At 45.8% G+C, this 12,008-nt stretch overlaps 1 protein-coding gene across 2 annotated transcripts in view; it reads right to left on the bottom strand.

Annotated features, from left to right (window-relative positions):
• The window catches only part of PITX2 (paired like homeodomain 2), a 48,862-nt gene extending 37,714 nt beyond the window's left edge, over window positions 1–11,148 (bottom strand). Inside the window, exons 1-3 of one of the 2 annotated variants that reach the window (XM_042470154.1) lie at window positions 10,593–11,148; window positions 3,230–3,285; window positions 1,800–1,937 (exon numbers count right to left, since the gene is read on the bottom strand). In XM_042470154.1, coding sequence (XP_042326088.1) covers window positions 1,800–1,937; window positions 3,230–3,275 — 184 coding nt within the window. In that variant the 5' untranslated portion in view covers window positions 3,276–3,285; window positions 10,593–11,148. The remainder of the gene's footprint in view (window positions 1–1,799; window positions 1,938–3,229; window positions 3,286–10,592) is intronic. The other variant, XM_042470155.1, reaches the window with a different exon arrangement.
• Window positions 11,149–12,008: the final 860 nt, after the last annotated feature.

The raw sequence follows: 12,008 nt of genomic DNA, 5'->3' as shown, positions 1-12,008 counted from the left end.
ATAATAATAATAATAATAATAATAATAAATATCCGGCCTCTCCCTATGGATCGAGGATCAGGGATTAGAGAGCCGTCAGACCCAATTTATTGCTGTGATATGCATGGATCTTCCCCCTCCCTCTCCTCCACTTTAGTGCAGGTAAAATTTCTGGTTTCGCTAATGCTGTCAATGGGAGCCTCTTCCTCCTCCTAGAAACCAAAGAGGCAATGCTTCTATTGCAAGGTGGCCAGATGCCACCATCGCAAAGGAGGACAAGGCACCGCAAAATGTAGGACCATCAAAGACATTTCCAAAGAAAAGCTAAAAACACTACCACAAATATATATTCACGCTTCTTAGTCATGCTCCGAATGGAGGACATTTTGAAATTCCTCCTGGACAGAAGGCTGGAAATGTAGGACACGTCCGGATAAAGGAGGGCGTCTGGCCACCCTGTTCTATTGTGCCTTTTGGATTAGGGACTAAAGTTATGATTTTTTTTTTGAGATTATATTGTTGGTTATAACCTTAAGAGTTGGTTATAAAATTTTACTTCAGGACAATGGGATCTACTTTGGAGTAAACACATTCAAGGTAGTTCTGCTACAGAAACAAACGAGTTTCTGGGATAGTCTTGTTTCCCCTCCATTCCTGTCGTATCCCAAGATGTCCATTCAGTACCTTAGATTAAAAAATGCAACAAAATCCAAAATCCACAAAAGCAGTCACACCTTTATTGGGCCAACTCCAAGGTAAATTGGCCAACCTCAGTGGGTTGGAAGTCACTTTTCTGTTGCTAATGGAATTAAAATGTTATTAACCTGCCCTTTTTTGCCCCTTTTCCCTAGTTCTCATATGTCCAAGAAGGGGGACTGCCCTCTGCCTGCCTTGAGATCCCTCAATATCATCTTATCTGACATCAGAATAACATCTGACCCAAAATGTAGGCCTGCGACTGACAACATCCTCACTTCCTTCTCCTGTGACTAACATTGTCATATTTTTCCCTCTTGTATGATTTTTTCTTTGCCTGATGGAGCTTCGAAAGTCTGCAACATGTATTTTCTACCTTTTGGTTGGTTGAATAAATAAATATGTTGTTGTACTTTGCTACAGGGCCAAGGCAGCTACCTCTGGATATGTTTCCTTCTCCTGTATGACTTTTAACATCTTTGCCTGATAAAGAAGCCAAGAGATCTTAGTCGCACCTATGAAATTAACTGAAAACTAGAAAGAAGTTGGTAGCATGAGTTTTCCTAGACTTGAGCCTAATTCCTCAGAGGCATGTTGAAGAAGCCAGTGAAGCCTGGAATGCTTGCATGATGCATTTTTTGGAGTTGGCCCAGTGAAAGTAAGGCTGCTTTGTGGATTTTGGATTCTGCTCTATTTTTCAGCATCAAAATCCCTCTCCTATTGCTCACCCTTCCAGTTTCCCATTCAAACCTGAGCAGCAGAGGGCGCTGTTGTACTGCATTTAGGGCCACTCTTTTTTTAGGAGGAAAAACAGAAGGGGGAAAGGATAGGAGAAACGTCTGAACTGGACCAGGACAGACGAGTCACCAGATGGGGAAGAAAGCTCGAAAAGGCAGAGCAGGAGCACTAGACATTTCCCTTCCTTTGGCACACCATGCACATTTCCCAGCCCTTGCCCAGCTCAAAGCTGTGGCCCATTATTCCCTTGATGGGTGGGATCCTCTCAGGGATGTGAGATCGCACCCGATCCCCTTGCTTGGACATCTGAGGGGCGGGCATCGGGAGTAGGATCGGGTGTGGATCCCGGCAGGAGGCCGCCCAAGAAAGGAGCAAAGGCAACTCACCGTTGGCGCCAGTGTGTTGCCTCCCGAACAGTTTGCTGCTGGAAGCTTCTTTCCTGCTCTCAGGAGAATCAGTGAATTCTCCTTTTTTAAGATCGGAGTCTTTGGAGAAAAGGCATTCAACAGCAGAAGGTTGTACCCCTGAGAGGGAAAAGAAAAAGGAGTGGTGCAAGGTGGGGAATGGAGAGGGGGAGGAGGAGAGTTTTTTCCGAAGAAGGAAAGACAAGATCGACAGACAGGGAAAGAGACAGGAGAGGGAGAGAGAAAGAAGGAGAAAGAAAGTTTAAAGATAAGGAAGGGGTCTCTAACCTAAACAAGTAGAAATGCCTGGGATGTGGCAACAGAGGGCATTGAATTCTAAGAATTCTGTCCCCCCCCCCCCGAACGATGTTATGTGACACTAGAAATTTTGGGGGCAAAAAATTCCTTTTGGGAAGCAAGAGAATTGTCCCTCGGCGGGGCAATGCCCTCCTTTTCCTTCGTAGAGGCGCTCCTGGGAAATGCCCTCCAAGTTCTTGCTAGGCCTGGGCAAATCCATTCACCAACTCCCCGCTGCCAAGTCCTCCTCAACCCAGGCAATGTTTGCCCTCAAGCTTTGCAGATCTCTGGGGCAGAGAGAAAACGCCGGATCTAACCAGTCCCTCTAGACAAGAGGTGCCATTTCAGAGGGAGGTGCCCCTTGGCTTGAGCCGGAGCGCCAGCAATGCAGCCTTTGGAGAGAGGTGACACTCAGGCCCAAAACACACTGCAGAAATAATTCAGTTTGAGACCGCTTTAAGGGCCCTGGCTCAATGCTAGGAGTTTCTGGAAACTGTAGTCGTGTGAGACATTTAGCCTTCTCTGTCAGAGAGCTCTGGAGCCACAATAGACTACAATTCCCAAGATTCCCTAGCACTGAGCCAGGGTAGTTAAAGCGCTCTCTAACTGGATAGTTACTGTAGTGTGTTTTCGACCTAAGAAACCCAAGGGCGTGGTTGCATCATCCTCAGTAAACCTGGACCCTAAGCGGCTAGTGCGACAATCGCTTCAGATGTCCATAAAATATATCTGAACCACCTGAACCATCTGAACTGAGAATAACCACATCTTGATCAAGTGCAGGCGTGGGACTAACATCATTATATCCCATCCTTTATAATTTTTCAAACCTTTGCCTGATGGAAGAAGCCAATGGAGCTTCCAAAGCTTGCGACAAACATTTGTGTGCATTTTAATTGTCCCCCATGAAAGAATCACTGATGTGTGGATTGTGGATATTATCGCACTCAGATTCTGAACTCGTTTATGGATTCGGGTGGGATCTCAGAAGTTTTGCCACTGTCTGGGTCCCTTTGTTCAAGAGCATCCCGGGGCTTTAAAAAGGAAAGCCAAGCGACAGCAAGCAAACCGTCCTCTTTTAAAGCGCAAAATCGATCAGAAAAGGTCTCTCTTACCTAACTGAACGCAAGCCGATACAAGTTTACGACAGTTGGACTCCATAACCCGTTATCTGCAAAACATTAGACGTATTGAACATTAGGACAAACAAAATGGAAGTCAGGGAAGAACAACCTCAAGCATCGCGAGGAGAGGAGGCCAAACTGACCCCCCCCCCCGTCCATTTTTTAAAAAAGGTCGCTGCCTTTCTTATATTCTGGAGGGCTGAGAGGTGACAGGGATTTGGTGGAGGGAAATAATAAACCCACATATACTTCAGAGCAAACCTGTGCAAGAGGCCTTTCCTTCTTCTATATTTAAATGCAGAGGGGGACACTTCTGCAGACATTCCCAGTCCATGGAAATGAAATATGTCTCTTTAATTCAATTTAAGGCTTCCACCCCCCCTTCAGCCCCCCCCTCCTTCTGGATGTTTGGGTTTTCATGAAAATGAAGGCGATTCGCACCCATACAGCTGTTTTTCAATTCTGATTTTTTAAATTCTTGTGCTGGGAAAACTAAATAGACACACCGCACAGACCTGATTCTAGTGCAATACTATCACACTGTACCAAGTTTGGAGCTTTGGACCGTCATTGATTCGGATTCTTATTCAGGAAGCTGTCCTTGGTTAAGGTGACACTTTTCGTTGTTATAATTTTTATTTTGATGCAAAAACATCATGCATATTCCTGCTCCGACTTCTGGGGTTCTTTCTTACTTGACAAACCATCCCATCTAGCAAACGTTTTGGGGGAAATAAAGTTATTAATGGGGGCAGGAGAGGGACTGGACTTCCCTTTGCATATTTTTTTAAATTTATTTTTTAAAGGATGCGGTAGTTGGACATATTTGCAAGTAAAAATGTTAAGATACCAAAAGCAGTCATGGCAATAGCCAGGCTATCTATCTGCCTTGCCTCCACCTTGGCTGGGGAGAAAGCCAGAGGAAATAGCTGGGCTCAGGCTTTTTAATTAAAATGCTGGGGAAGGAGGCTTAGCCTCGGCCTCTTTCGAAAACAGCTCGGTTCAGTTTACCTAACCAACCTGAAATGTTAACTAAACACAAAACGGCACACAACCGAAGCCTGCCCCTGCGAAGAATCCTAACTTCTTTTCAGATCCTCTGTCCTAAAGATCGGCCTGAGGGGAGTCTGTCCTCTGATTCTAAAGGCTTCTAAAATGCATCCACACTGGATAAATAATCCGGTTTGACCCCGCTTTAACTGTCCTGACTCAGTGCCATGGAATTCTGGGAATTGTAGTTGGTCCACATATACCTTAAGTCCCCCCCAACAACAACCTATGAAGAAATATATGAATTTTGGAAAGTTTTTTTCTGAAAAATAACAGACCAAACAAAATCCTCATCCATCCCTATACTGAGGCTGTATCTGCACTGCAGAAACAATCCAGTTTAACTGCCACGGCCCAGTGCTACGGAATTCTGGGAATTGTAATTTTGTGAGACATTTAGTCTCCTGTGTCAGAGAGCTCTGGTGCTACAACAAACTGCAGTTCCCAGAATTCCATACCATTGACTCAGGACAGTTAAAGTGGGGTCAAACCGGATTATTTCAGCAGTGTGGAGGCATCCCTTGACATCCATAAGCACAAGGGCGGCAAAGCGGTAGATTTACACAGAAGCCAGTCCCAGGAAACGTAAGGGCACCCTACTTTTTCAAGTAAGGGATCTCCTTTCCACGCAGCCCGATCCTAGAAATGCTGAAAATACTGGAAACAAATCCAGAGTCCGGCTGCTTGGAGTCGAAGAAGCTGAGGAAAGGCGACCTCTTTGTCTGATTTAAGGCTTTGAACAATTGCTTTAATTTTTACAATAAGGACGAGGGAAGAGAAGGGATTTTCAACTTTGCTCTTTCCATCTTAGTGGGGTTAGGGAAAGCTGTTTTCTTGGAAACTGGCCAGAGAGTCCCTCTTTCCAGTGTGTGCTGGTGTGTGTGTGTGTGTGTGTGTGTGTGTGTGTGTGTATTTAAATTTTACAAATATATAAAATTTGCAAGTATATATGTATATTTTTAGACCATAGAGCGGGCCCTTACTAGCTCTGATATCCTTAAAAAGAGGGAATGAGACAGATAGAGTTTGATTGTTTTTTTAAAGACAAAAATGGCTTTTGATGGTGTTTGCACGGCTCTTATTTTTGGCTTTAATGCCATACTTGGTCCCTGTGTGCCTTCAAATCGTTTTCGAATTAGGGTTCCCTTATCACAGTTTTTTTTTTTTTTTGGCAAGATTTGTCCAGAAGGTGGGCTTTCTTCTGCTTTCTTCTGAGGCTGAGAGATTGTTTAAGGAGTACACACACACACACACACACACCCCCGGAGGCCTACATACATAAAGATATGCATTCTCTTTTTCATATATGACTTTACATATGTATGAATTAATTTAATCCCGAAGGCGTTTGTGTGTATATAAAAAGGGGCGAGTTGCATGCTAATAATAATAAATAATAATAAGTTGCCTAAATGGTTTTAATTCGAATACTTTCAAAAAAACGTTGGGCCTGTTTTTAACTAAGTTTTTATTGTTATTTCCCTATGTTTTGTAAAGCGCCTGGAGGCCCAGTTTGGAAACAAGGGCGGTAGAAATAAAGCGAGGGATGGATGGAAGTTTTTCTGCAGTCGATAGGAAACGGAGCATCGCTTCTCCGACAATTCTTTTTATGCGATTACATATTTGTATGTTTATGTTTTTGTATTTTTTCGTAAATATTTGTAACTCATATTTAGATGCCTCTGGTGCAAATTTTACTGCTCTATGACTGTAATGAACAATATCTATCTATCTATCTATCTATGATAGGAAATGGGGTGCTTCTGGTCTTAGGAAGGAGTAAGGCGGTAGGAACAGAAGTAGGACCTCTCAGAGCCTGTTGTGTATCTTCGCAGGGGTTGACTCCTATGTGTGTGCGTTTGTGTGTATGTTAGGATGAAGGATGGAGAGGGATGAGGAGGTTGACCTATACCATTTCCTTACTAACTGGAGTTCCCATCCAGCCTTCGAGTAAAGGAAGGCCCATTGCTGAAGGCCGCCTGAGACCAGACTCTGAGATGCCACTTCTGTGAAATTCAAGATTTTAGTCATTCTAAGGTTTTTTTAAAAAAAAGAAAATAAAATGAAGAGGGAAGGGAAGGAATGAAGGAAGGAAGGAAGGAAGGAGGGGGGGAAATCGCAGGATTAGTGCCTGATTGAGATGTCTGTTCGGGAGATATTACAAAAATCATTATCAGCGCTCTCTTACTAACTCGATATGAAGTAACACAGATGGGATTTTATTAGCCCAGGCTTCCAATGTTTACTTATGATAATTTGGGTGGAAAATTTGCATGTCATCATCGTTGGGAGTAATTCTCTCAAAACCTCCCCCTTTCTTTCTTTCTTTCTTTCTTTCTTTTTTTGAAAGCCCACCTCTCCTATTTCCATGAGTTCAGGGGCTCCCCTTCTTAGTCGGTGCTTACATCGTTACTGAGCAGATAAATATAAATATCCTGGCGAAGCTGGCTAAGATTTGAGGAAAGAAAGAGCCCTGTCCAGAAATAAAATGAATATAAGTAACTAAATGCAAATAATCCCTGCCTTCAAGGGTGAGGAGGAGAAAAGCCGCAAAGAAGAAGAAGAAAAATACTACATAATTAAGAATATCCAAATCTTGAGCAGGTTTTCTTGCAATTGTCTTCGTACAGATTATTTGTTGCAGTTTGGAATTTATATATATTCGATTAAAGGCAGGCAATCGGTGGCTTTTCAAATGAGGAGCGAGAAAAGTCTTACGGACTTCCGTTGATTTGAAAGGTCCAAAACACATTGCAGAAATAACCCAGTTTGAGACTGCTTTAACTGCCCTGGCTCAATTCTAGGGAATTCTTGTGAGACATTTAGCCTTCTCTGTCAGATGGTTCTGATGCCACATTAAACTACATTGGATTAAATTCAAAGACATAGGGGCAAAACACACGGCAGAAATAATCCTGTTCGAGACCGCTTGAACTGCCCTGGCTCAATGCTAGGGAATCTTGGGGACTGTAGTTTTGTGAGACCTTTAGCCTTCTCTTTCAGAGAGTTCTGGGCCCAGGATTCCCTAGCACTGAGCCTGGGGCAGTTCAAGCAGTCTCAGACTGGGTTAATTCTGCAGTGTGGATTGATGCGTTCCAGGTTAGCCACAGGATTCTAATAGGACCAGATTAACTGCTATTCCAAGCCGCAGAGACCCGAGGAAAAGGAGTGTATGGGACGCCTCTGCAATCCTGAGGCCTAATATATATAAATTGTGGGGAAATTATTTGGGAAGGGAATTTAGAAACTCCTCCATGCCTTTCTGATGGCCCTCCAACCGGTTCTGTCAAGACAAACCTCGCATATGACAAATTCGGCCTCCCAACCCCAAGGCCCGTCTTGAGGGCTAATTTATCTAACAAATTGAGACGTACAACTTCTTTCCTCCTCCTCTTTTTCTCTCGGAGGCCTCCTTTGCCTCCCAAAATTATGACACTGGTTTACCACCCTTCCTTAAAAACACATGCCAGAAACTTCAGCGGCCTCCAAGGCTCACCTTTCTCTACTGTACTTTATTTCAAAAATAAATAAATGAATGAATAAAAATCTTTTGGCAAGATAGACCTTCATATTTGGATGTGAATATGAATACGGTCAACATGGTTATGAATATTTGATCCCAGGCTTGATGGGGCTCTGGAGTAGGAAAGACGGGTTGCAAGACAAGCCTAACCTGGTTTATGGGGAAGGAAATTCCCCAGGGATTTTTTTTGTCCTGTAAAGGATTGCCAAAGGAAAACCGATTCTTAAAGACTCAGCTCCCTCTGCCTATACACTCATTTATACCTGAATTCAAGTAGCTATGATAAATATATATAGTCCAAAATACACTGCACAAATAATCCAGTTTGAGACCACTTTAATTGCCCTAGTTCAATGCTAGCCGATTCTGGGAATTGTAATTTTGTGAGACATTTAGCCTTCTCTGTTTGAGAGCTCTAGTGGCACAATAAACTACAGTTCCCAGGATTCCCTAGCTCTGAGCCAGGGTAGTTAAGGAAGCCTCAAACTGGATTATTTCTGCAGTGTATTTGGATCAAAACACACACACACACACACACACACACAGAGAGAGAGAGAGAGAGAGAGAGAGAGAGGTAGATACAGTCATATGTATGCATTCTCTTTTTTCCTATATGACTTTAAATATGTATGAATAGATTTAATTTAGGTGCTATTGACAGGCGTTAAAAGGGATGAAAATACCTGGCCCCTTTGAATGGAAAAGGTGGGGAGTTTTCAGAAGTTATGTCCCTCCATATTAACACGAAGCGCCTATGGTAAACCGATTTACCCAATCATCGATCTAATCATAAATAAAATAGAACAGAATCTTTATTGCGGTCAAAGACCAGCCCAAATCTAACCCTGAGACTTTCTGCCACTAAACCGCCACTAAACCTTGTGAGTACTAGATCTATGCGCCTCTCCAAACCCAAATCTCTGGCCCAGTTTCCCTGATCACTTTTTATTTTATCTTCTTGGGCGGCAGTGAAATTTCCTGCGTTAAATATATTGTGAGCCATAGAGGATATAATCAATGGGATCATAAATGCTGGGGGACATCCAAGAAAGATGTCTGATCACATACTAGAAAGTAGGATTTGGAGGAAGGTTGTAGGAGGTGACCCCTAAACGAAATTGGACTGGGACTTGTTTAAGGGCCCAAACCAGCAAATCTTAGACACATCCAATTATTTGAACTCAATGATTGCTATTTTTCCTGCAAAGTCACTGAGGTAAAAAGAATTGGCGGAGAAAGTTTAAAAGCCTAATAATTAGGGTTTTTTTTAAATAGTAGGTTATTTTAGGTATTCTGAAAACTATTGGGACGAACAAGTTCAGCGGAAAGATGTGCCGTTCACTTCACCACAAAGAAACTTTTGCAAAGCTGGGCAAACCCCATAAGAAAGTACGACCCCTTTCTCACCCCTCCTCTTTTTAAATCTAACCCCTTCTTTAATGTGATTTAATTAAATTAGTTCAACATATTTAAAGTCAGATATGAAAAAGAGAATGCATATGAGTATATGTCTGTACATATTTGTATGGGGTTTTTTTTTAAAAATAAAAACAAACTTTTCCCAAAATCAAATAATAATAATAATAATAATAATAATAATAATAATAATACCGGAAAATGAGGCCGCTTTTTTGCAGACTGCTAAGGGCCAGGGAAAGAAAAACAAGTATCAAAGTTTTGGAGAAAAGTGTGTTTGCGTGCCTTAAAAATACACTCCGACAGAAGAAGAAGATCAACATACACGAATGTTAATACTCTGTGCCTAGTTAGCGCTAAATAATCTGTTGGCCTGCAGTGGAAATATTAAGAGGCACCGCTCTGGCTCTCCTAACGGCAGGAGGAGCGATGGCTCTCTTACTGTTCTCTTTCCTGTTTTTATTCCGGTTCCAGGAGCGGAGTAATTTATTATACATTTCTTTCGGGATCGGCCTCGTTCAGGACTGGCTGTCGCCCCAGTCGCTAACTTCAACGGCTAGAAAGCCGTTGGAAAAACACTGAATTTGCAAAAGGGGGGAAAGGCCTGAGGATCAGGCCTTCCTCTCAACTCCCCTAAATAATCCCCCTTCCTTCCTTCCTTCCTTCCTTCCTTCCTTCCTTCCTTCCTCTCTTCCTCTCTCTCTCTCTCTCGTCCTCTCTTCCTTTCTTCCTCTCTCTCTTTCCCCTTCCTTTCTTCCCATATCTTTCTCTCTTCCTCCGTTCCTTCTTTCGTTCGTTCGTTCCTTCCTTCCTTCCTTCCTCTCTCTCTCTCTCCCTCCCTCCCTCCCTCCCCCTCTCTCTCTCTCTTTTTCCCCCCCCCCCTTTCCCCTCCTTCCTTCCTTCCTTTTTTTCCCCCTTGTTCCCCCTTTGGGCCCTTCGGTCCCCCCCCCCCCCCCCCCCCGGCCGTTCCTCAAGGCCAGTCTTCCCCAGATGTCTTTGCAAGGAAAGAGACTCTGGTTAAAAATGCTGGGGAAGGAGGAAGGGAAGGGGGGGGGGAGAAGACAAATGAAGGGGAGGAGGGAAAAGAAATACAGAAAGGAAAGAAACGCCTGCACCCCCGACCTCGATTTATAACTGGGGGAAATAATAAATAAACGGCGCGCGCGCGCGCGCGCACACACACACACACACAGAGGCAAGCCCTGGGTCTGGCGTCCCGGCGGCCCCTTTGGGCTGGAGCCCCACAAATCACCCTTCGGGAGGCCCGGCCCCGAGTGGAACCAATCGCCCGACTCGCATTGTCTCACACCGCGGAGAAGGGGCCTGGGAGCCTGTGTGTTGTGTGGGAGGAAGGGGGGCGCTTACCGGGGCTCCTTCGGGAGCGCTCCTCTGCTGCTGAGCCTCCGCGGGGGGTGGGGGGTCTTCTCTCTTGCCTTCTTGCGCTGGAAGCCAGGGGCTGGAAGAGGACCGAGGAGGAGGAGGAGGAAAGCTCGCTTCGGACGGAGCCCCCCCAACCTCCCAGGCCGGGCTGGGATGGGACGGGACGGGGCGGGCGAGGAGTACAGGCTGGGAGAAGATTCCCTTCCTCTGGCCCCGCAGGAGAGAAGCAGGGTGGGCTCCTGGCTGGCAAGCCGCTCCGTCGAGGAGGAGGAGGAGGAGGAGGGATGGATAGAAGGCAGGCCTTGGATGGCGCGGCTGCGGGACCCCTCAGGGCAGACTCTCCTCCTCTTCCTCTTCCTCTTCCTCTTCCTCTTCCTCTGGCCGGTCTGAGTCTGGACCTGGGTTCTGGGTCTGTGCTGGGGCTCTCCTTCTTCTTCTCGGCTTGGTCTGAGGCTCGCCTTCGGCTGGGGAGCCGCCTGACGTCAGCAGAGATTCCACCAAACTCCCTGCCGACCCCCAAAGCAGACCCAGAGAGAGAAAGAGAGAGAGAGCTATGAGAGAAGGAAGGAAGAGAGGGGAGGAGAAAGAGAGAGAGAGAGGTGAGAGACGAGAAGGCGGGAAGGAGGGAAGGAGGGGAAAGAAGAGAAGAGCAGGGGGCGCTCAGCCGGACCCAGGTGGCGGGGAGGAGATCTCAGGGCAGAGAAAAGAGAAAAAGGGGTGGGGGGGGAGACACACGTCGGATTGGGGGGGCAGGTCTGAAGCGGGGGTTAGACTTGGTTGATGCGGTGGGGAGGAGATCTGGGGCGGAGAGAGAGAGGGGGGCACACACGTCGGGTGGCAGAGAGGGACAGATCTGAAGGGAGGAAGAGAGAGGGACACACGTCGGATTGGGGGGCAGATCTGAAGGGGGTCTAGACTAGGCTGATGCGATGAGGAGGAGATCTGGGAGAGGAGAGGGAGGGGGACACACGTTCGGATGGGGGCAACAGATCTGAAAGGGGTAGTTAAACCGGGTGATGTGGTGGGGAGAAGCTCTGGGGCAGAGAAAGAAAGAGAGGGGGGGACACACGTCGGATGGGGGGGGGGGGATTTGAAGAACTAGGGTGGTTTAGACGGGCAGATGCAGTGGGACAGAGAAAAGGGAAGACATTTAAAGTGGGGGGTTTAGATTGGGCTGAGGCGGTGGGGAGGAGATCTGGGACAGAGAAAGAGACGGGGAGGGGCATACGTCGGGACAGATCTGAAGAGTGGAGAGGGGTCTAGACGTCTAGGTCGGACAACCCTGAGGTAGCCAGATGGCGACGAGGCGAGAGAGAGAGAGAGAGAGAGAGAGAGAGAGAGAAAGGGAAAGCCGTCCCTAGGCCTGACTGACGCCTCCTCCGCCTTGCAGGAATAACACAT

This window comes from Sceloporus undulatus, chromosome 5 (assembly GCF_019175285.1).
Source record: "Sceloporus undulatus isolate JIND9_A2432 ecotype Alabama chromosome 5, SceUnd_v1.1, whole genome shotgun sequence".
NCBI classification, from domain to species: domain Eukaryota; kingdom Metazoa; phylum Chordata; class Lepidosauria; order Squamata; family Phrynosomatidae; genus Sceloporus; species Sceloporus undulatus.
Note: the sequence above shows the minus strand (reverse complement) of the source record. Positions and strands in the feature narration are given on the sequence as shown.